The sequence below is a fragment of the Camarhynchus parvulus genome, chromosome 4, assembly GCF_901933205.1.
Source record: "Camarhynchus parvulus chromosome 4, STF_HiC, whole genome shotgun sequence".
In the NCBI taxonomy this organism is placed as follows: domain Eukaryota; kingdom Metazoa; phylum Chordata; class Aves; order Passeriformes; family Thraupidae; genus Camarhynchus; species Camarhynchus parvulus.
This window is the reverse complement of record NC_044574.1, coordinates 9,620,044-9,644,732: the sequence shown is the minus strand read 5'-3', so window position 1 is coordinate 9,644,732 and position 24,689 is coordinate 9,620,044. Positions and strand designations below refer to the sequence as shown.

The 24,689-nt window shown below is 37.6% G+C and overlaps 1 protein-coding gene across 6 annotated transcripts in view; it reads right to left on the bottom strand.

The window, feature by feature from the left end:
- The window catches only part of ADD1 (adducin 1), a 62,624-nt gene that overhangs the window by 21,463 nt on the left and 16,472 nt on the right, over positions 1 to 24,689 (bottom strand). For all 6 annotated transcript variants that reach the window (XM_030946787.1, XM_030946790.1, XM_030946791.1 and 3 more), the window contains exons 2-9: positions 9,876 to 10,088; positions 8,465 to 8,627; positions 7,193 to 7,344; positions 3,897 to 3,977; positions 3,331 to 3,480; positions 2,237 to 2,380; positions 2,009 to 2,107; positions 1,431 to 1,607 (exon numbers count right to left, since the gene is read on the bottom strand). In XM_030946787.1, the coding sequence (XP_030802647.1) occupies positions 1,431 to 1,607; positions 2,009 to 2,107; positions 2,237 to 2,380; positions 3,331 to 3,480; positions 3,897 to 3,977; positions 7,193 to 7,344; positions 8,465 to 8,627; positions 9,876 to 10,070 (1,161 nt within the window). In that variant the 5' untranslated portion in view covers positions 10,071 to 10,088. The remainder of the gene's footprint in view (positions 1 to 1,430; positions 1,608 to 2,008; positions 2,108 to 2,236; positions 2,381 to 3,330; positions 3,481 to 3,896; positions 3,978 to 7,192; positions 7,345 to 8,464; positions 8,628 to 9,875; positions 10,089 to 24,689) is intronic.

Below are 24,689 nucleotides of genomic sequence, written 5' to 3'. Positions count from 1 at the left end.
CATTAGTGCTTCTTGCTGTTTTTCATAGAATTTTCAAGTAATTGTTCAAGTCTCTGGAGTTGGATTTAAGTCCAAATGCAGAATCATGACTTTCCTTTGTACTACATTCCAGCTACTCATTTACACTTTTTAAAAAACTGTAATCAAAGGTATTGACTGTTTCTCACAATTCTAAATCAAGGACATAAAGATATCCTATGATAGGGTAGATAAAAAGATCTTTACTGTGTTTTTACATCTAGAAATCAACATACAGTATACACGGGAATACTTCAAGAATGCTACTTTAACGTCATTATTAATTCCTCTCCCTAACCTTATGTTGTTTCACTCTCCCACTTCCTCTGAACTGTATTTTGTTCCACCTTTAACCTTCCCTATTCACACTAGTCATGTCTGCCTATGCTTTCTTTCATGTTATGCTCAGCATTTAACATACAAGAAGGACACTTAACAGTTTCTTTAAGAAGTTTCCACTAGCAAAAATATTTTCAAAATGCCTCAAAGGAAACGTGTGAATAGCTTAGTTCCCAAAGCACTCAAATTCTCTATCAAGCCAGCTGTAAAGAAACATCAGCCTCAACTATGCAGACTTAGCTTTTTATAGTTTTCATGCATTAAGCACTGCTTAGGTCTTGGGTTCTGCTCCAACTTTTAATGATCAAAACAAATCTTGAGCAATTATATCCCACCTAATATAATTAACTACCCAATAAAATATGTGGCTAATCATAATATTAAGAGTCTGTATTATATGACTGAAAGCTCCTTTCTATTCCTACATTCCTACTGAGTACAATGCCATTTCTTTTATGATGCTGTTTTCTATGTGCAGTAAGAAACATAAAACTGGTATTTCCTAGAGAAACTGAAATCCAACTGGACCTGCCAAAGGTACCAGTCAGATACAAGTCTGCTGTCCCCAGCCACATCTTTCCCATTGAAGCTGGATAGTATCTGGTCATTCATTACAGATGGGTTCTTACTGAAACCATTTTTCTGAAGGCTTTTCTTTATTTAAATTTAAACTCTTCTAAGTACTTTTAAACACTTCTACTTCTAGTAGAATCTTAGTCAAATTATGCTGGACCTCACACCTAATAAGACATTAATAGTTTTACACATTTTGTGTGGGGATGGAAAGAGGAGAAAATACAGATTGAGTGCAAGCATCACAGTACTCTGATTTGGAAGTGCCAAATCCCAAAAGATCAACTCTGATCTCACCAATAACAATCAGATTATGAATAAGAAGTAAATCTGCTATCTGTACAATCTGTACAAAGGACACCTGATACTTTTCATGCTGTCTCCATGTCCTTGGGAAAGAACAGGCTGCAGGCTGTATAAACTATCCCAACTACATGCAGCTTTAAAAAATGCATTTTATACATTATCATATGAAAATCAGACAAAAAGGCCTGTCTTACCAGATTATCCAGCATTCTCATAAGAGCTTCGAACTCCTGCTCACCAATCTGCCATTTGGGATGGGACACAGTCCCCTCACCTGCTGGAGACTCAGGGGACCGAGACTTGGCTTTGTACTTGCCAGGATCAAGAAGCACTAAGTTGTCAGGGCCACCTGCACTGGCCAGGGTACGGACCTGAAATACAACAGAGTCATCTTTAAGTTTCTTGTGGTGAATGGGGTGAAAACTACCAAAAAACCCTCTAAAAACTTGGTATAAACCCAGAAGAAATCTTCATTTCAAAACCAAATAAATACTAAATAATACTTCATTTTAAAACTAAATAAATTAATATGCTTGTATAAAAGTTGTCTTAAGTCTTTGAAAGTATCTGTTTTAATGGCCAGGAAATTGATGGTTTCAATAGAGTACTGGAATATTATCAGTGAAACCAAAGTTTTGGATGTCCCCCACAATATAGTGACATCACACATTGCTGTGTTAGTTTAGACCCAAGAGCTGAACCAGTAAAGTATGCAATCTGTTTGGAGGTCAATACAGCAAGCTGTATTACTATAACATATGAAAGCTCTTACTTGTATCTCACAGGCAAGCACTAGGTTATGAATATAGTAGAAAGCCTCCTCAACAGTCTCTCCAACTGATACTAAGCCATGGTTTCTGAGAATAAGGACCTAGAGAAACATTAAAAGAAAGTTAACAGCAGTATGGCAATTGTTGCTATTGATTAAAGAACATACCAGTCATACAAATATACTGCCCCCCTCCCCCTTTTTTCTTTAATTCTAGATGTAAATACTGACCTTGCTTTTAGGACCCAAATTTTTCTGAATAACCACCTTTTCTTCATCATCCACTAAAATACCATGGTAGTCATGATAAGCTACTTCCCCTAGAGAAAGTGCTTCAGGTGAAATTGGCAAGAGACCACACTTCATTGCAGAAACCTGAGAAATATTAAAACAACCAATTTAAATCTTGCAACAGAAAAATTGATGAGAATTAAAATAAGAATATATTTTTATGTATTAATTGAATCTATCTCTACAGGTACATATACAGTGGTCTTATACTTCATCCTTAAAGCCTCTGTTTTTGATAACTTTTGGAGTAGATACAAAAGTCACATTGATCTTGGGTTTGTCTCAATATGGCTGTTTTTATACAACAGCAAGACTAGTATAAAAAGACTCAGGACAAAATCCTAAGAAAACCACCAAACCCCAAAATCGACTGCATCCTTCATTCTTTCCACTCCACTCAGTTATTTCCCCCTCCTGCCCCCATGCCAAAAGAGAAACTTTGGCGATACAGATAATTCTGCAGCACTGCAGATAAACTTAAAAAATATTGTTTAAAAGGCTACTCTGTAATTCACAATATTAGGAATTTCATAAGGATAAGAAATTTATCCTTAAAACGCTTGTATTAATCTGGTTAATCAATTAATTCAAAAAAATCATCAGAATGTGAACACTGAAAGTCACTCTCTCAAAACATTCCAAAGAGGCAGAACTGACTTGTAATCACTTTCTCCAAACAGAAATACTGGAAAGTTTCAAATATTTGAGAAAACCTTGACAAACTGTGCTTTACTAAAACAACAAAATATATTAAAGGTTTTATGATCCCCTGTCAAAAGATCTGGCCTTTTGTGGGAAAGGACACACATATATGACATACATATTTTCCAGCAATAGAATCAATTTACTGTCTGACCATTCAGGTAACAACCCAGTAAGGATGAGCTCTGATTAAAGAGAACCATAATTGAAGACAGACTAAAAGGCTCTCTGCCCTCCAAATAGGAAGCAAACTTGTGATTGAGGGACCCACCTATTTTCCTTTTGGGAGGGGTGGGGGAACAGGACAAGGACAAAGCTGGAAGCGAGCTTACCGCTGCTCCTGCGGGTGTGTGGATGTGGACAATGCATTTCACATCAGGTCGAGCTGCATAAATTGCCGAGTGCAACGTAAAACCAGCTTGGTTTACTCCCAGGTTAGTGCTTCCACGATCAACCACATCTCCCTGAATATTGATTTTAACCTGGGAATGAAAAGGATTATTTTTATAATCAAAACTCAAAAAATACTGATTGAATTCAGCATTTACCACTGAGACTCTAAAACCAGTTGTCATCATTTCTATCTGAAATGCCTAAAGTTTTCCTCAAGCTGGACTCAACAGCCAGCAGCTTTAAAGGGCATGAGGTGATTCACTTTCCAAATGACCTAACACCTCTTTTACAGGTAGATCAACTGGAGGACACCTGGTGGCGAACATGGGCAAACAAATCTCTTGGATACCTCAGCAGCACCAAAACCAGCCATGTTCAATAACACTGCTCTAAACATATTACACAAGAATAAAATATTCTCTAGGATACAATTTGAAGTGACATATATATTCACATATATATATATCTGAATATTTTACACCTATGAAAATTAACAATTGCTTACCAGACTAGATGCAGTGACTTCACTATAGAGGAGTCCAAAAGGTACAATAAGGAAATGCTCTTGCTCAGAGTTGACTCTGGCCTAAGGATAAAACAAGAGTAAGAGTTACTAAGATTTTATTAAAGCATACAAGAAGACCCCAAACCATTAAAGGTACTTTTACATCCCGATTATAGAATGGGAAAGTATACCTATAACACACATTATGACATTCATGTATGCTACAACAGATAATCAACGCTAATGTTGAACAAAACCAGCTGGCAGCAGCATGCCAGCATCCTTCAGATTGGTGGAATTTAGTAAATCCTTACATTCCGTTATAATGACAGCTCACCCACTATGGATAAAATGAACAACACTGAGAGAAATGGGAAAAAAAAGTTCCTTCTTTCAGTTGAATGAGTTTATACTCCAACTGTATTTCTACCCCAGTAAGACATAAGGTATAAAGTAAAAGGCTGTGAGAAAACACAAGAATTGGCCCACTGAAACATCTAAAGATCTAATCTTGATGCTGAGAAGGGTTTTGTCACTGATGCTGGTTCCTGTGAGACATCTGTGAGCAGTACAGCTGCTTGCTTGCACACTTGCAAATTTTCTACCAAGCATCCTGACCTTCACTTCTGTTTTTTCTCTCTCATCTCATTCACACAATCAGGAGTTTATAATACAAAAATAATTTTGCCTTCAAAGTATTCACAGCTTGGAATGTAGCTCTTAAAAGTCTGTACAATGAAAAGTACAGGACATCTAGGTAATTTAGGTGTCTTTTGATGGTGAATTAATAGGCTTCTTAAGTTTCACAGGACACATGACACAACTCCCTACTTTGCTATGAATCTACCCAGCATTTGGGTAGTTTGTGTTGTGGGTTTGGGTTTTTTGTTTGGTTGTTGTTTGGGTTTTTTTAATTCAAAGATATTTATGAGTTTTGAATTTCCCTAAGATGTAGCTACTTTTATGCTGTTTCTGCCTCATGTCTTCTACTACTTGCAACATTAAATACACATATACTTTGCTATAGTTCTACTGCAGGGAAAAAAAAATTCTAATAAGTAGTTGTGCAGTCATGCAAAAGCTTCTAGCACAGATCTGGTTTCCTTTAAAACCAGCTGGGAACATGCTACAGCATAAGAATCTTAAACTGAAGCAGTCAGTTGAAGTTAATCTGTACTTCTATGAATCACCAAAGTAGTTCTCCACTACGGAAATGCAAATGATCAAGAAAAATCTCTTACTCATTTATGCAAGACAAAGAACAAGTATTATTCAAAATATCCCAAAAGCTAATAAGAAAGCTCAAATCAAAGACAAACAAGCAGCAAGACTCACATACTACTTTGCTTTGGGATTAGATCCAATTAACAGCTCATGCCCCCAAAACAAACCAAGACCTGATGAATGATGTCTACCTTCTGTAAACCTGCAATCTCAAATTCTGCCTGACCCTGGAGACAACCAAGTTTACTCTACATTATTGCACTTGACATGAAAACCCTGGAGGAACTCAAGTATACTCAACATTATTATACTTGGCATGAAAGCTCTTGATGCTCTGTAATTCTTCTTCTGCATCAGGACTGCACCAGTCTGAGCAATTCCACATACAGTAGCTGTCAGTGATTGATAAGGATCCAAAAAAAGGCAACTATACTCCACCCAACTCCCTGATATGCCCAGATGGAAATTGTGAGGGTATGGGAGTGTAACCCATTCTCCTCTAACCCACAGGCTTATGGCCATCACAGAAGGCTGTTGTTTGTACCTTTTCTCTTACTTCACAAATGCACTGGCACAAGCTTTTAACTTGAATGCAATCACCCAGTAATTACAGCATCCACTCACAAAAAAAGTGAAAACCTGGAGTCAAACACCAGCACTGCAGGAAGTGGTAGCATTCACCACATTCCAAAGGGGCATCTTAGTACTACTTAATAAACATAACAACCTTGTTCTGCATCAGCTTCTGAAGGCAATTTATATCTTTCAGTCAGCTTTCAGAATGCTGTTCACTGGAGGAGCTTATAAAAGACAGGAGGAACTTTGACTTGGGACTGCTACTGACAAGCCAAGAGCTTTCCAGTACCTCTGTCATTCAGAAATGACTAAAACACTTGCAGAATCTCATTTTCCAAGTGCTTTGATTGTCTTCCACCACAACTGATACCTCCTCTACTGGTATCTCCCTTGTACTCCTCCCCAAAGAAAGCAAACTTGAGGCATTCCACCCCAATTACCTGCCCCCTTGCCTCAACCCCGTCCCCTGACATGCTGCTCTTCAATACATTTATCTTTTACCTAAATGTACAAACATTCCCAGGGCTGAACTTTACACTAGAAAGTCATCTCCAAACTTGTTTGCTTTTCAGTGCATTAATATCCCTTTTACAAAACCACTTCTCCTGTCATGTATGAAAAATCTGGGGGTGGCAGAGAGCTGTTTACAAGAACCATTATGTTGGATATGCTCCCTTACAACAGGAACTGAACGATCTAACCAATACTGGCTTGATCCTATGCCTACACATATCATTTATCATCTTCATCTGTTCACGAATAATATGCCTTGAATTCTCATAAAGCATTAAAAATAATATTACCATATTTCATTCCAACTGTAATTAGAAGAACAGAAAATACATAAAGGACAACCTCTACTATGTAGAATAAAAAACAATTCAGCTCTGTTAGGACAACAATCGACAGGGCTGCACACCACAGCTGTGACGTTACTCATGAGACTCATGCTGACCATTCTTCTGGCACATAAAACCTCCTTGATTTGACCTCCTTGTCATTATTTTTATGGATGCCAATGATTACTCAGTCACAAGGAAAATTGTTGGCATGCTGCATTAAGCAGAGAAGCTCACTCATGTTCAGAAATACTATGGCTTCTCTTTCAGAAAGGCTGGTACCTGAATTATAAAATTCAGCTGAATGACTAAGAAGATATTTTAGTACTTAGCAAAAAAAAGCAAGAAAACCAAGAACTGACCTTGTAGAATAACAAATACAATTAGTCAAAGCATTTGAGACACTAAAAGACTGAGTCTTTCAGCAATCTTTATTTCATCCTAAGAATTCTCATGTACACTCTCTCAGGACTCTATTCAGACTGTGGTAGCTGACATCCAAGCTGAAATGCAATGACAAATCTCTTCACTATTATACTGCTTTCAATACCACTTTGCTCTTCTCACACACAAAGAGCAAATGACAGATAGGGGAGGGAAGCAATTCTCTTGTATGTTAAAACAATTGGTTCAGTTATCTGTTGATTCAATACTCACTGTTATATGATTGTAAATAAGCTGAGACCAGCCAAAGAGATCTGCTAATCTGTAGAAAGCTGCCAATTTGCATCGTAACAACTTCTCCCCTTTTTCATAAGCAATGGAATCAGATCCTCTCAGATCATTTACTGGTGTTACCATGCCAAGACCTGAAGAGGAGAAGGGGTACAAAAAGCCCAAGGCAGGTTGAGTTCAGTATCAGTTCAAACCTGGCAACATGCGCCACTATCTTATCAGTTGTTCTTACTGGTTTACATGAGCGTGTTAAGAAATAGACACCAAATTTTCATTCCTATAATGAAATCATTTATGTTACACAAATATAATGACAATCTTGAACAAAGTTATTCAGCTTTGGTAGACTCAGCATTCATTTCCTTCCCTACTATAAATTAGTGGTACCGTGACAGTGCATTCCTTAGCAAAATATTTTTTTCCTCTCTCAAACTAACGATTGTTTGTAAAATACAGCTTAATTGTTAAAAGAAAAATGCAGTCCCAAATATTCCACTTTTTGTTATACATGTATTCCCAAAAAGAAGAATTACATATCTACAAAGATGCACACAGGTTCATTTATTATTAAGAAAAATTAAGTACAAGCTAGAGAGAGGAAGGTTATAGTAAAAGAATACAAATACTGTAATTCTACTTACAGTGCAATTAGAAATGTGGTTAAAAGTAACTGTGAAAAACCAAAACCAGCCCATGCTACAGACAGAACTAAAGATTTCTTTTGGAGCACAGGCAAGGATTTATTTTATCTTAACACAAAACCTGTGTCTACATGCATAAGCATGTTCTGTTTTTTTCCTGCTTTGTTTTGCTGGCTGATGTTTGTCTAAAGCTTCACTTCACAGGAGAAAGCTGCAAACAGTATTTCAATGGCAAAAATAATTCGTTTCTAAAGCCCTTTACTGTTACCAGACTACTAATAAGTATTTGATTTTCCAGAAGACAAACCATGTAGTAATTAGCACTATTTAAATATTAAAATTTTTTAATAGCGCTGACTTATCAGGCTTATTTTTCAATTTAGATTCCATCCTTGAAATAACTTTTGATATAAACTATATGCATAATCACATTGCATACCACTGTGGCACTTAGAAACTAATCAACTCATTTCAAGTGTTCAGTGTTCATGTGAGCAGAACAGGATAGCATTTAAACTTCACAGTATTCTATTATATTCACATTGTCTTCATTTTAAGTCTTACAAGAAAAGAAAAAAGGGAATTCAGCTCTGATCACTGAAGGTGCACTCACTCATGTTTAACGCAGCCATTCCACCTTGAGGTGCTGCAGGGTAGACATTTGGAACGTGCGTTGTCATGAAATCTGCAATCTGCTGCAAAGCCAATAAACCTGTGGGGTTCTTCCCCTTCTTGAACTGTTCCTGGATCATGGATTCCAATTCTTCACAGAAGGCCTAGTAAGAAGACACTGCATGTTGTAATGCATGTTTAAATGAACTTCAGCCTTTCATACACAGCTTCTGTTTAGCACCTGATGGAACCATCCTACACCTCTTCTGAAAAACACCTCAAGGCAGAGAACTACTGGGTGCACATTGCAACTCCAAAAAATTCTCTCTGGAGCTCCAGTGATCTGAGTCACTTGGGGAATTTTTATGGAAATTCCAGCATTCTCTTTTCAAAGTCTTTGAGCCTTGCTAGTATGAATTTCTGGAAGGAGGAGAATGTACAATTGACTTTAACATAAAAATGTGAAAGGAAAAGTAGCAGAACCAGAAAAGAGAATTTGTCACTGTGGCTCACAGGGAACTGAGAGCCAAGAAGGCATCCAGGAACACAGAAAACAATGAACATTAAATTTTTAAAACCTGTTTAGATCAGGGGTTGTTTACATTTTCCTGGGATTCTTTTGTTTGCTTTTAAAAATATATTTTAACTTGGAAGGAAGAAAACCAGAGTTTTTATTATTGCTGTTAGCTCCTGCTTTTGACAAGAACGCTGGAATTTGCACTGAAAGAGAAGTACTGCAGTGATTAGGTCATTACTTTTTTATTAAGCAATTTATTGGTATTTTCATAAATCAAATGGGTTGACTTAATAGGAAAATTGTGAAAGTACCACCACATCCCTATTCCAAGTGAAGTTACGTCGTGTAATGTTTTGTATCTAAAGTCACTCACTCACTCACTCACTCACTACTTATTATAAAAGGAACAAATGTCATGAGGGAAAGTTTTTGTGTACTATCTCCCCAGGGGAACATCTTCAATATTAAATGTCAATCATTCAAACTTCATTACTGTGCACCTTTTCAGAAAGAGATGATTAAAATATTTCATATGTCCAAATCCCAAAGGAAAACTGAGTACAGGACAGACCTGCCTTGTATAAGCTACTCTTGAGAGAGTTACATTGAAACAAATAAACGAAACCAGCGAAAAAATGTTTTACACGGATTGAAAGGAAAATACGAAAAAATGTTGATGATTATACAGAGGATTCTGAAAGCCAGACTGAAGAGATGCTTTGTAAGTAGATCATAAAAATTCAAACAGATAGAATGAGGGAAAAAATCAGGAATGGCCAATAAGAAAAAACAACAAATGGATGTAAGATAACACAAAATTCCCCAATTTTGTACTGATAGTGAAAAAAAAGATATTAAATTTGTCACTTCAAAGATGAAGCATTTCTTTTCTTACTGGGCTCTGAAGAATCATGGAGACTCTCTTCTTCTGTTCCATCATGTTAAAATCCTGGCGAAGGTCAGGTGCCATATTTCTCTCTCTCAAATATTCTGGGTTATTTTCATCAACTCGATCAAAATACCTCTCCTTATGAGGGGCTGTTGTTGGAGGTGGTGAAGTCACCACCCCCACGCCAGAATCACCATTCATAGCACAATTTTAAGGAACCTATGAAAAAAGACAGAGAAGAGGAATAAATAAATAAAGCAAGGAAATAATTACCAAATTTGTATGTGTTTCTACCTTCAAAGTAATAGTTCAAATCCATCTAAAATTAGCATGTCTTCTTAAATGAGAAATCATGTTTGTGCAACTGGATAGCAATATTCTAGAGTAGGAAAGAGTGTTTTAATATATAAAATCAGAAAAGTAGGCTAACATGTATGAAAAGTCCAATATGATATATAAATTCATTCAGAACAAAATTTATATGAGAGCTCCCATTTAAACTGAGAAAAACAAAACTCCTTAAGCTGTGTCTGGTCAGACTGGTTTTTAGAACCATGGAAGTCCTTCAAATCTTCACAGGGACAATGACAGAAGTTCCAGACATGAGGTCTAAACTCATCAGTTTGGGGTTTTTGCCTTTTATTTTTTTCTTAAAAAGTTAAAGCAGATATAAGAAAAAGAATATTGCATAAATCAGAAATTAAATCATCACTGCAGTCAGTATATTACACATGTTCATTAATAAGAAGAATCAGCTCTACCAAAACATACTTGGACTGCCAACACATTTCTGGATACGAACTCAGAAATCTCAACTTTGCAACCCAAAGTATTCTTTTTACATTTATTTTAGTCCATTCAATAACATGCACATCACTACATTAGCATGTGGTTTTTGAAGTCTGGAAAGCAGAGACACACAGAGCCCCCACCCCTGGCCAGGGTCCCTTTCAGTTGTACAGGTCACAGTCAGCAAGTGCCTGCATCTGGCAGAAAGGCTGAAGGCTCAGCCTGCATTGCTCACACACCTCCTCCTTCCACTCACAGCAATTCCTGGGTGTAACATTATCCCACTTTTCTGGGCACAGTATTACAACCCTCATTCCAAAACGCTTCTCAGAATAATTTTGAAGCCTTCCACTGACAAAAAAGACAGTTCAATAAAGCCACCCTCACAACACTTTGAGATTCAAGCCTCCAATTCTTGGTCATCTGATACATCAAATTACAACTAAGTAGAAAAGACTGTGTATATCTTCATGTAAGTGATGTAATTTTAGATGTAGATTCATCAGCTACATCTAAAATTAGTAAGGTTTTACATATGTCTCTATTCTTTTGCCATTTTTAGATTTTTGTTAGGGACTTAACTTACACTGCTTCTAATTTGCTTAGTAATTTTTTTGCATGCTTATTAGCTAAAACCACTTCAGACGTGGATGCACACAGCAAAGACATGTTTACATAAATTTTGAAATGCAGATTATGGTAAACAAAATCATTGAGATGAAGAAAATTATCTACTTCAAGACTCCAGAATCAGCAGATTTCATCCTCTTTAATTCTTACATCAGGAAAGAAGTTTCAAAATTCAACTTATTTCTTGTATCCGAATGAAAAAAAAACAGTGAACTGAGAAAGCTGAACACAATGACCAAAATAAAGTATTTTACTTGACTCTGCAGAACAGGATATTACTATGAAAATCTATGTTAGCACTTGAACACTCAATGATTTCCACCCACTGAGTTACTAAATAAACACACAAAAGACACCTCTGCAGTGTTTAAATATTTCATTTTCAAGTTTAGACTTTAAACATCATGGTTGATTGTTTTCTTCTCTAAAGCTCATAGGCACATCTTTATTATCTAAATTGCTCACTTTCCTTCACCCATGGAGAAATACAGGGTACAGCACAGAAATAATGCTTTTATCCACAGGGGAAACCTTTTAAGGTATTAGACCTAGGAAATTTTAAGCAAGTTACAGCAAAGTAGACACCTCTCCTTTGGCAGCTTCAGATGCCTAATACACTCTTTCTGAGTTCTCCTTCTCCTCACAACCTCCAGCCTGCACCATTGGCCTCTATCTTCCTTGAAAATGCTTTTGAAGGCCTACTAACACTTTTTCCAACCTCCTGAGCTCTATCAGGCATACTACTGCCTCCACAGCCAGGGCTTTGTTGAAAAAAAACAATTTGCAGACCCAAATGTGCATTACTCTCTTGCAGTAACAGCTTACTTAGCCCAAGCAAAGTCTGAGCTTCACCAGACTCTGCTTATCAAAAAAAATCAGGGAGTTTATAACAGCACAATGGCAAGTGAAGACAACCAGAACGACTCAACAGTTCACTTTGTACTGCACTCTGCTGAGCACAGCCACAAATGTGTCTTTACTGAAAAGCAAAGCATAGGAAAACAAGGGAGTCTGAGCTTACCACCAGCAGAGAACAGCTTGCTCCTGCTGGCTGAGGCATTTGATGTTCAGGATAGGTTTAAGTGTCATGTTGTTTGTGCATGCACAATCTTATTTAAATTAAACTGTACACACATCTGCAAATGTAATTTTGCATTTAATTATTTACATTAATTCCATCTTACTTTCAGAGCACTAAAACCTACTTCTAAATGAATGACACACATAATTACTCCAGTTTCCTACTCACACTGGCGAGAGGCTGGTCCCTAACAGCCCACAAGAGCAACATGAACGTGGGATCACAGTGTCTTGCCAAAGTTGCATTACTCCTCCATCCAAGTACACAATGGCACTCAAGAAGGTCTTAGGAAGCTATTACTTCATCACTATGTAGTGGCAATAATTTCACATGAAAATCAATGATTAACATTCAGTGATGATTTGATATCTAAGGTCAAATATCTTTTCTCAGCTCAGTTTTGCAGATACCCAAAATTAATGTAATCTTGCCTGCAAGGTCCAATTATTAATTGTTTTAACAAAACTGTAATAGTAATTGTTTTAATAGCTGTCAGCTACTGATGTTAAAGGGATCAACTTTCAAACTGAAAGCAGACATGCTTGACAACACTTTGCAAAGCCACTGAAATTTATTTATGAGTTTCCTTGAAAAACCCTTTGGGAGTAAGGCATGATGAACTCTCCAGTAAGAGTTTCAGTAATATGAATACCAATAAATAAATAAAAGGAATCTGAACACACCATGGGAAATGCCCAGTGATTCTATAAACTGGAAGGTCACACTGCAAATCACAACAGTCTGCCAGGCAGTAAAAACACATATTAGAAAGAAATTAAGACTGTCTTCACACCCACAACACTTCAGTACAGTTTCTTTCTGATGTAGTGCACTACAGCCCCCCAGTAAGATAAGCTGCAATGCCAGAGGACTTTCTGCCATGATAACTGTTCTATGAGAGAGCCTGTTCTAACACAACTGTGTCAGAAAAAGCCACACCCTTAACTGAAAAAGCCACGGCTGGAAAATGTAAGTGCACAGAAAACTTTCTGCCACAAGCAGTTATTGTCAAACACAGACAGACAGGAACAGCAGGAACAGCACCTATTACTATGGGGAGAAAAGGAAAATTAACAGCTGTGATAAAATCCAAACAGCACCTTCGAGTAACAAACAATTACATCCATTTTTTTAATTCCTATGTACACACAAACACCGTGGTGGTCCATGGTCCAGCACACCAAACGAGAGCCAGCAGCCAACTCACAGCACAACGTATTTATCACAGGGGGTGAGGATGTGTGAGCAGCTGCTATAAACAGGCTGGTGGTGAATGACTTTTAGGAAAGCAGGTTTATAAAATTCACAGCTCATCCACAGGTACTGAGCACATACGTGTAAATTTCATTTACAGGTACAGCGCTCAGTAGCTGTAAATGAGCTATAAATTTTATAAACCTGGTTTCAGAATGTTCACAATTCAGAATATTTACAAAACATTCAGAATGTTTATGAAAACATTCTGAAATTGGTATTAGTATTTCAGCTTATTTTTATTATTCAAAATCCGCTTCCTCCCCTTCTTCTTTTCTAACCCAACAGTTTCACTAAAGGACTCACCTAAGAGGAATGTTAAGGGTTATGCTACAGAATTTAGTTTAAACAGAAGAAGAAAGTTTTAGAACAGAAAGACGATAAAATTTTTCACATTAACATCCACAAAGAAGAAAAATCTTAATTTTTTTGAAGCAACTTGAATTCCTCAGTACTCAGATAATGCACATATAGTCAAAGAAATCTAAACAGGTAAGACTGAATAATATTCAATAAAAATTGACAACAAGTTAAGGGTTCATAAAAACTTCACACTTAAATCTGAAAAATTATGTAATTAAAACCTCTAAAATTGATTTGGATTGTGACCTTATTGCAGATAAATACTTACTTGAAACTTTAATATTAAACTCATTTTGATACATGGATTTTGGGACAGATGTAAGTATTTACATATTTGACAGCTTATAGGCCCAGTGTCTCCAACCAAACCATCATAACAATATTGTGTGAACACTGGGAGGATTTGAAATGCCTCACAATATGTACACTAGCAAGGACCAGCTAGCTACACTTACTGGAAAAAAAAAAGTTTTGCCATCATTTAAAGGTTGGTTTTGTTTTGTAATAAGTTGGAATAGATTTTTTTTTGCTGCTCCACACCCTGAGGAAATTGTTTTTGACTAGGGCTGCAGTCAGTGGAATTTGAGCTAAAGGCTCCCTGCCACCAAAGGACAGTTCTCCACACCAACACAGCTTTAAGTCTGCTGAGGCCAAATCAAAATAAAAATACACTCTGAGAAGCAGGAAGAAGGTTGTGACAGGTGACATGGAAAGATAAAAAACTTCTAAAAAATTCAAAATACACTGCCAGTTCACAAGACAGCATGTGCAATAGGGTTTGTTTTTAGTTAGGAGAGTTATCTGACCAAAACCTTACAAAACCAAGTTATTTCAGAGAGGAAAAAAAAACGTAAAACAAACAAAACCAAAAATCCCAAACCTGCTCTCTTCCTGGTAGCTTACAGTTTGTTTGTACAAAACAACACACAGGCAGAATACCTGTATGGGACCTTGCGCCAAACCTGCAAATTAAATGAGCAGCAACTTCTCAACTGCTCATTCATTCCAGTCAGCAGCAACAAAAATCAAGGGCACTCAGATCAAGAATATGTTGCTTTTGAGACCTATCCTGACAATGATACTGTAATTTGGTTTGTATCCATTTTTTTCTGACAGTTCCTTCCAAAAATGACACCAGAACTATGCCACTGTGTCTAACAGAGATGAAAACAAATGAGACAAGAAGTTGCTGGGGAAGGGACAAGGGGGTAGCAAAACAACTCATTTTCTTTCCTATTTTGCAATCAGTAATCTTTGAGGAGTAAAAGCTACCTAAAAATCTCGTGCCAGTGACAGGTCAGGCAGCGTGCAGGTAGGGGGAGGGAAGCAAGCTCTGTTTGGATGCAAACACAATAGGACGGACAAAAAGAAGCATAAGAGTCATTTTATAGCCCAGGAAAAGTTGGGGGAGTGCAGAAAGCTGCAGAGCTGAAATTACTCAATGGGAAGTCGTGAGGTGACAAAAGGGAGGAAGAGGAAGGGAATGGGTCAGGCAGCACTGGGGTGGGGCAGAAGAAGCCCTACAGATAAATGAGCCACTGCAAATAGAATTACAGTGAAATTTAAGTTGGTGGGAATATGACCAAGGAAGCATGGAAGCAGAACATCTATCTACAGAAAAAAAGGTTTCATTATTACTTGGTGAATGCAAAAAAACCTTATAAGATTGCACTGCTAGCACTTCACTCAATATTCTAATACATTTTGTATTTTTTCTGATTTCCTTTACTTCAGAATAATATTTGCCAAACTTTCTCCTTAAAAAATTAATATAATTTTATAATAGAGAAATTACTTATGATTTGCACTACAATTTCCATAACATTCAGTGACAGCATTTTGGCACCAATGACACTGGATTTGTTCTTGCCATTTCAAATGTTTCCGACTGAACTTTTAAAAGGAAAAGTTGGCATTATCTTAGGAAGTCAAAGAACAAAGAAAGTAAATAATGACTGTACTACTCACTAGACAACATACTCAGTATAACGAACAATTATATTATTTTTTAGCAAATGTTCCCAATCTTATGCATCTTCAGAATTTCCTCTGTTCTTTGTTTTCAAACAGGAAGAGACTATTTCACAAATAAGAACAGTTATTTCTCTTATTCTGAATGCAGGCACCAACATTCTGCTTTTTAACAGAGATAATACAAGTTAAATATGGGACTCCAAAATTTAGAGAAATCCAGCAATAAGTTTATATAACCGAAAGTATTGTATTTTATATTTGTAATATCATTTAGTAACTTTAGTAACTACAACAATAGTTCAAAAAGCAAACTCTGTTAGAGAACAAGGAAACAAAAAATGACCAATTTTACTTGAAATCCACAGACTCTAACCAATCCTATTTTCACCTTCTCTAAAACACTGGAATCAGAGGCCAAGCACAATGGGAAGTGTGTGATCTCAAGGTTACAAAAAAAACCAGGCTAAGCAGCTGTGTTAAGAGAACATTTAAGGACCTCCACGATAACTACACCAGGCTGTAAACCACAGTAATTGCTGTGTAGCTTTACCAAAGCCAAATGAAACAGCTGGTTGGGAAAAGCAAGAGCAGTTTCAGGACAGGCAAATCATGCCAGACCAACCCGATCACCTGCAACAAAATAACAGTTTCTGTCAACACCGGCAGAGCAGCAGATATTGTTTAACAAACTTCAGGAAAGCCTTTGCTGCTGTTTCCCACAGAGTTCTTGCAGACAAACCAGCACGATGGCGGCTGGTGGCCGGCAAACCAGGCAGGAACCGGCCCACAGGGTGCACTCAGAAGGTGCCAGTCAATAGCTTAACTCAGGCTGACAGCCTGGCACAAGTGGGGCATCCCCAGAAAATGATGCTGGGACTCACACTTTTCAACATCACCACAAATAACCTGGATGAGGGGTCTGTCTGAGAGCACTGTCTCCAGGCCTGCTGGTGACACCACACTGGGTGGTGAGGTGGACGTGCCAGCAGGGAAAGCCATGTCACAGAGCAGGACAGGCTGGAACAGGGAGCTGCCAAGAGGAGTGTGGAGTTTCACAGGGACAAGTGCAAGGTCCTGCAGCAGCGCTGACACCAAAGAGCCTGGCACAGGCTGGGATCCTTTGCTGAGGGGGACCTGGGGGTGCACAACAAGAGCTGAACAGGGCTCAGCAGTGAAGCTCTGCAGCAATGACAGCAAATCAGATGCTGCCATGCACCCACAGGGGCACCAGCTGCAGAGATGAGAGATGTGACCATCCCAAACCCCCAAGAGCTCTTTAGGCCACACCTGGAGCACTCCTGTGTCCGGCTGTAGTCTCCACAGTTCAAAAAAAGGAACAGATGGACTGGAGAGGGTCAAAAAGAAAGCTATGAAGATGATCAAAGACTGTAGATCCTACTCTATGAGGAAAGCCTAAATGACTTAGGTCCTCCCCCTTCTCCCTGAAGAAGAGAATGCTTGCATCATCACACTTTCCCAGAATTTAAAGGCTGGCTACAAAATGGATGGAGGCTCACTCTTCACAAGGAGCCACATGGAGAGGATACGGGGTAACAGGTGTAGCTTGCACCAGAAAAGGTTTCACCTTGATATAGGAAAGACATTTTTATACTGAGAACAATCACTAGAACGTTCTCACCAGGAAAATGGTGGAATCTTCATCAACTGGAGATATTCAAGACACAACAGGGCAGTGTGTTGGACAATCCCACCTAGGCTACCTTTTCCACAACAGATTGGCTCACATGACCCTTTTGAGATCTCTTTTAACCGGGGCTGTTTTATGTTCTATGATTCTACTTAGCCAAAGCCCACCTAAGATTTATGCCAGAATTTAGGTGGACAGATTCAGCTGGGATATTTGTTAAAGACACCTCTCTGAATTCTGCAGAAGTTTCAGTATACATGGGTCAGAATTGATAATTCAGTCCTTGCAAACAAAAGAGAAGAAAATCATTAAAATCAATTAAAAAGCTAAAATACAGAGACGCTATTACCCTGCTTTAAATAAAGGATTTAAAAGGCCAAAAGTATCAAACTTTTAGAAACAGTAACCGTTCGACTCTCCTCCCTGACCTGGAAAAGAATTGTATCCCTGAGATTGGACACTGCAGGAAGCTGAGAATGACGCACAGGGAGGAACAGGGCAGCACACTGTGCTGCTCTTCCCCTCACTGCCAGTACAGTTGCAGCCTGTGCTCACCATTGATACAACTTTCGTGTTTAACCCTAACATGATTTATTAATTTATGATGGGAAGATCAAATTTCCAAGAGCTCATTCCAAGTTAATTAAAATGGTAAGGAATCCAAATCTAAAAATCAAAACCATTATTAAAAAAATAAAGATTTAAAAAATCCTCTTCAAACTGTTAACTTATATCTCCTATTGACAAGGTACCTGGTTGCTTACCAGCCTTTTAATTTCATCTTTTCCACTCCTTTCTTTCTCCAATTTTTCTGCTAAGCAATTTATGAAAAAAACCATCAGAACTGCCATTTCTAGCATCAAAAGATTTTGTGAAAAACTAACAGTTTCAAACCTACTTATTAACTCAACATCAAAATTATCTTTCTTTCACTTCTTTGACTCAGAGACTTATCTACTAGTTCCATACATTTCTCATACAGCATTTCTGGAAGTGTTCATTGCATAAACTCATGAAAGATTAGGGAAAGTGATAACAGAAAACAAAATGTCACACTGTTCATAAAACACAAAGAAACTCTCTGAATAAGTATCTTAAGCCACAGACACCTAAGCTTTTCTACTGAAACTCTTAGAGCTTCACAAATGTATCACAAAATTTGCATGCAAGTGACAAAACAGGAATTTCACCAGTGTCTTTTGCATTTCTTCAGGCACAGAGAGCAAGTATGGATTCTGCAAGCTCATAATAGATTTTTCTATTGTTTCTTGTCAGAGGAGCACCAATGGTTTTATGGCAAGAGAGACACTTCTTCCCACTGCCTCGGTGTCTATTAGCCCCAGCAATAATTCCTTACAGTTCAGTGAAAAACATGGGCTACAGTGTTATTGCTCAGAGCAGTCTCATGGCTTTCAGATAAATTCATTTCATGATGTTACTCCAACACTGAGATTAAAACCTGCACTTAAAGAGCCCCCCAAATGAGTCCTTATAATTACACTGCCAAATAACAGTGAAGCTGATTTGCCTGCAATTTTATTTCAGAAATCTGAGTCCCAATTCAAGTAAGTTTCTGGATTCTGCGGTTTTTACTTAATGATAGTGTAATATCATAAATGCCTTTTAACACAGCTAATGCAAAGGAGTACAAATGGAGACAAAAATTACACCAGAAATAATGCTGAAAAGGCAAAATTAAAAGGGAATTCAGGATCTGTCATAGATCACTACACAGATTGCCAAGATTATTCTGTGGCCAGGGGTTCTACCGTAACAGCAAAATCAAAGAAAAACAGAAGTAGAAAAATTACCTTCCCTAACTTAAAAAAGCCCCCATTACTAGAATATTATTTCACCCACTTCAATAATAGACATGAAATATCAGAGTCCACAGAAGGGCTACAAAAACAGTCTGGAGAGTAGAAGTGTAACTTGTAGGATCAGTAGCTTGGCATATTCAGTGAACCAGAAAGATGAACTGGTCACAGAGGTGACAGGGCCTTTCAGTCCTGCTAACAAAAGTATGGAGACATGTAGCACTTGGGAGTGAATAACAGACACATTTGCCCTTTAACAGAGATGGAAATTTCCTAACCCCATATACACAATACTGAGTCAATAACTTAGCTTTAAAAACCTTTTTATAACCCATATTTTAATACAACTTCCAGAATTCCTTCTACTACCTGTCTGCACTGAGATCAGAATCTGCTCTGAAATCTATGAACCTGTCCTTCCTTCTTCAGCTTTGGGAAAAATAAGTTCCACAGGCACAATATGTTCATGTTATTTGCAGCTTCCAATGCATTTCCAGTTTTCCAACACCTTTTTTTTTTTATAGCACCTTCCTGCACTGGTAGGCTGCTGACAGCTGGAGACTGAATGTCAGACTCAGAGACAGAACCAAAAATCCTCCTTAATCCTTCTCCTACGCTCAGGTCAAACTGATCAGATTTGCTATCAGGACAAGTTTTCTGTCAGAACAGGTAGAATAACTCTTCTTACTTTTTAACTATCTTCAGTAGCACAAAATGCAAATTCCTGAATCATTCAGGAATACCTTACCCAAGAAATTTCAGCTACAAAACCTACAAAAGTTTCAAAATACCTTAGCAGATCTCTCTTGGCTTTGATGCATTCAGCAGTTTACTCCATGGAAACTGACTTGCTCAGGTTAATGTTTTTTAAATGTTAAGTTTAACAGCCTGTATAATAAAAAGGGTTGCACTGGAAACACCATCACTCTAAGACTCATTGACAATTTTTTGAACAAAAAACATTGGTGCTGAGTATTTTTCCAGCCTGCTTTATTGGGACAATAAAATTCACTATTGCTGTCACAGAGACTCAGCTACACACTGAACAGAACTGCACAAGAGTGAGTCAAGTCACTAATTTACACTTTCATCCTCTACTTGTGCAGAAAGCATCAAGACAATGTAAAACTGAAATGTTTTCACACTATTAAAATTCATGGATGGTGGCAGCAGTAGCAGAAAATAAATGGACATTTATTTTTGCTATCAGGGTCACTAGTCCATACAAATAAAGAGGTTTAACCCAAATACTGCTTATTTTTAGGTTTCTGTGAACCCACATGCACTTCCCAAGCCTCACACCAAACACACCAATAAGCCACTGCCCTGAGATTTTTGAACCCAGGTCAAATCAGATCACCAGCTTTCCAAGGGCAGGGCCCCAGCTTTATCCAAGAACTAAAGCTTGATCAGCATGTCTGACCCAAAAATGAACACTGGCCTTAAACTGAAGTTATAAAAGCTGCTAGACTTCTAATTCCAAGACTGGATTTGTAAAAAGACACAAATATACACATAAGTTCCTTAAAGAAACTCACCAATGCACTGCAGCAAAATTAGATGTTCAATTGGCCAATGTAATTAATCAGGTAAGAAAATGTCCATAATTTCCACATACAATAATTTGAAATCAGATTTTTTTTAGGAAACAACACCCTTAAAGCCCTGAAAATCCCCAAATTCCATAAGAGTAGTCCACATAGCCCCCAGAAGGAAAGCCATCTGCACTTACCAGAGGACAATCCACTGCTGTTTCACAGAACAGCAGCTTCAGAGAGATGGGCAGTGGCTGCACCTGTGGCTTTAGACAGCAATGAGAACTAGGCCAGGACCTGTGAGTGAGGACAAGGTAAAACCTGGGGGTGCTTCTGACACAGCAGCTCAGGAGGAAGAGGACACAGCACAGGCTCTTCCCACAGCAATGGGGAGGCTGCAGTGCTGCATGAGAACTGGGCAGGTCAGAAGCAGCTTTAGCAGAAAGCAGAAGACTCCAGAGCCCCTTTGAACACTGCACACAGTATCAGTTTCAAGTTGGCTAAAACATTCTGCTGTAGGTTCAGTAACAAGGTAAATAAGCAAAATGAAAAAGCCCCTCCAAATGCAACATGACCACAGTAGCATTGTTTCACTTTACCCATAAGGTTTTATAATTTTTCTGATGATATTACCTATACAGCACTCCCCTTCTTTTAGAATGTCCTGTCCCTTTTATTTAAAATAAGATGTGAAAATATAATTTTATTTACATGTTTGTTGGGTTTTTCATCAAGGTCATACTAGATCAGTGTCTAGGAAAAAAACAGATCCCAAACTCATACCCAATGCTATCACAAATACAAAAAAACCTGAAAAACTTATGTTTAAAATGTAAAATAACTATAATGCTCACCATTGTCAAACCTTTCAAAAAACACTGTGACTAACAAAAGCTCCTACAAATGACAGAAGAACTTAAAACTCATTTTTCAGCAGGAATAGATACTTCTCTGATATTTTAAAAATGCAAGAAATTTCAGTAACTTCAAGTATTCACACCTAAAATATCAGTATCACAATGCATAAAGGATCAACTGAATGCAGCAGTGCTCAGGCAAAGCGGCCCCATTCTGGCCAGGATCCAGTTATTTTCATGGAGGCTGAACAGCAAGGGATGAGATTTCTGAAGCCTGTTGGCAATGAACAGAACAATGTCATTTAACCCTTTGAACTACTCTGCAACAGTAACTTCTTCCAGAACAGCTGGATGACATTTGGTGTCTTTAGTTATTGACAGGGGAGAGAAAAGTAGTTAGACTCTTTTTCCCTCAGTTACATACAAATAGTAAAATATTGCCTTAGGCTTGGTAAAACTACAGTTTCATTTTGTGCAAGCATGAGAGCTATTTTATGAGTTTGGTTGGGTTTTTTTAAATGTTAATTTAGGTTAAACACTGAAAAAAAATCTGAATCTGGAATGAAGAATCTGTTGACTTAGTCATTTGGGTACTACCCTCTGGAACAGAAGATGTCCAGGGATAAACTTTTAAACTGATCAGATACAAAAACCTCAAATCAGATCATTTTAGATTTAATTGTATTGACAATGTTAGAGCAAATTTAGATGTTCTGTATTCCAAGGGTTCAAGTCAGCCATAGAATTTATCAGACTGTTAAGGGGAATCCCACACTACAGTCTGAGGATACAAACCCCACAGACAGTAACAGTGAACGTGGCTTGCCCAAAATCCCTTTGAACTGCCTATGGACACACAGGAACGAAGACACAGCTTGTTTATCTCTCCTCTAATGTGGAAAAGACCACACCTAAATGAAAAAATTTCCATTTATTATTACTGGTAAAAAGCTGAAGCTGGAATGTTTAAAAAAGGTGAGTATGAAAAGATTCTGTATGGGGTTTTATCCACAAGACATCCGAGTCTAGACCTACTGGAGTTAATAAAGAGTGAAGTTTTTGGGGTGTTTTTAATCCAGAAGGTCTACTAACAAACTGAAATGCTAAAATTCAAGCACATGAATTGTCAGATTTTGCTTTTCAGTTTGCTCTGATTGTGGGTTTTATGGAAGAGTTCTCAAAAAAAAAATTGCAAAATTTAAATATTCTACTTCAATTTCTTCATTCACCAGAAATTATTATACCTTAATAACAGCTCTTTTTTAAGCTCTTACACATTCTGATTTGGAGAGAAGATATTCCTATTCAAGCAAGGGCAAACAAAAAGTGCACAAGCAAATGAGTTTTCCAGGCTGAAAAAGTATTAGTGTGTTCCTTACATAAGGCAACAGTGTCAGTGAAGTTAGGTTGCACAAAATGACAACTAATTTTGTGATGGTAAGGCTTCACAATCATTAACCCTGCTTGTGTTTTTCTCTGCTCCTGCTCTGAGATACAGAGTTTTGGAACAAAATAAAAGTTACTTGCCTATCCATCAACAGTGATAATTAGTTTTCAGAGATTTTGACTTACACCCTCACCTTTTTTTTTTTTTTAAGATGTATACTTCACGATGCCATTTTTACTTGAATCAGAGGTAGACTAAACCTGCCCTTTTTTACACAATATTCCATTTTGTTGATAGATTTGTGAGGCGAGGACATCATAAATCCTAAGTATCCTCTGGCAGCACTTGCTGGTACTCAAAATTATGTAATAACCCCTTAGCATCAAATTTAAGAATCCATTAATTTCTTTACATTTTTCAGGAAATGTTAATACAGTTATAAAGAATTAGTGTTAAGAAAGCACACAAGGAAGGATGAAGAGGCTGAGTAACAGAATGCGCCACCACCTGGAAACTGCCAAAAGGAGAAATTCAAGTTTCTTGATGAATTCATGACTGATATACCCACAACTTCAGAGATCCTACAGCACATCCCTCACAAGTAAAACTCTGCATTCTTATGAGACTGGTTAGTTGAGATTTTTGAGATGGAACTAACCTGAATATTCATTACTAGATGCATGAATTCTGCCATTTTTTTCTGGCAGAGCATCCAAGTAACTCAGAAATTGCTACATGATTAGAGAGTGCAGGCATTATGCTGGAACCAGCAAGTTTGATATATAAGCGACACAAATGCTGTGGATGGGTGTGTTGCCAGTAGTTCAAGCCAGAAGACAGTGAATCAAAGCACATAAATAAAGTCTAATATGAAAACTAGAGACTTCAAGCAGGCCTGAATCAGGCAGATGAAGGCAGCAGAGATGTTGAATTTTTCATTACTTTCTCCTTCATGTTCAACTTGGGTTTTTCTGAGTGATACCCCCCAGTCCTTTTATAGCACTTCCCAGTTTTGATGGGGGAGGGAGAGAAAGATAGATAATGACAGAAATTATGACAACATTTATTCTCTTAACACAGCAGAATTGGACAGAGTTTTTAAAAGCCTGTATGCAGGAGGAAACAAATATCTTTGAAGAATGCAAACCTAAGTATTAATCTTGACATTAACCTTCCATGTGAGATTTTATACTGCACTTGCACATAAAAACAGTTTTGAAATGTGACCCTCACATATGCATTGTCGTTCTATTTCCAAATGGACAGTTAACAGTCAGGGCTATTCAAACTCAAAAACATTATTTTGCATAGTGCTTAACTGGATATTTGTAAATCCTTCAGGTAGCTGAAAAATTTTAGGAAAAGAGTGGCTACACCATCTTTTATCTACCTTACACTAAACATTCCTGGAGAGTGTTTAAAATACATGCCCTATACAAAGGACATTAACACTATCTTCATAGAAGTCCCAGAAGTGACAGTAAG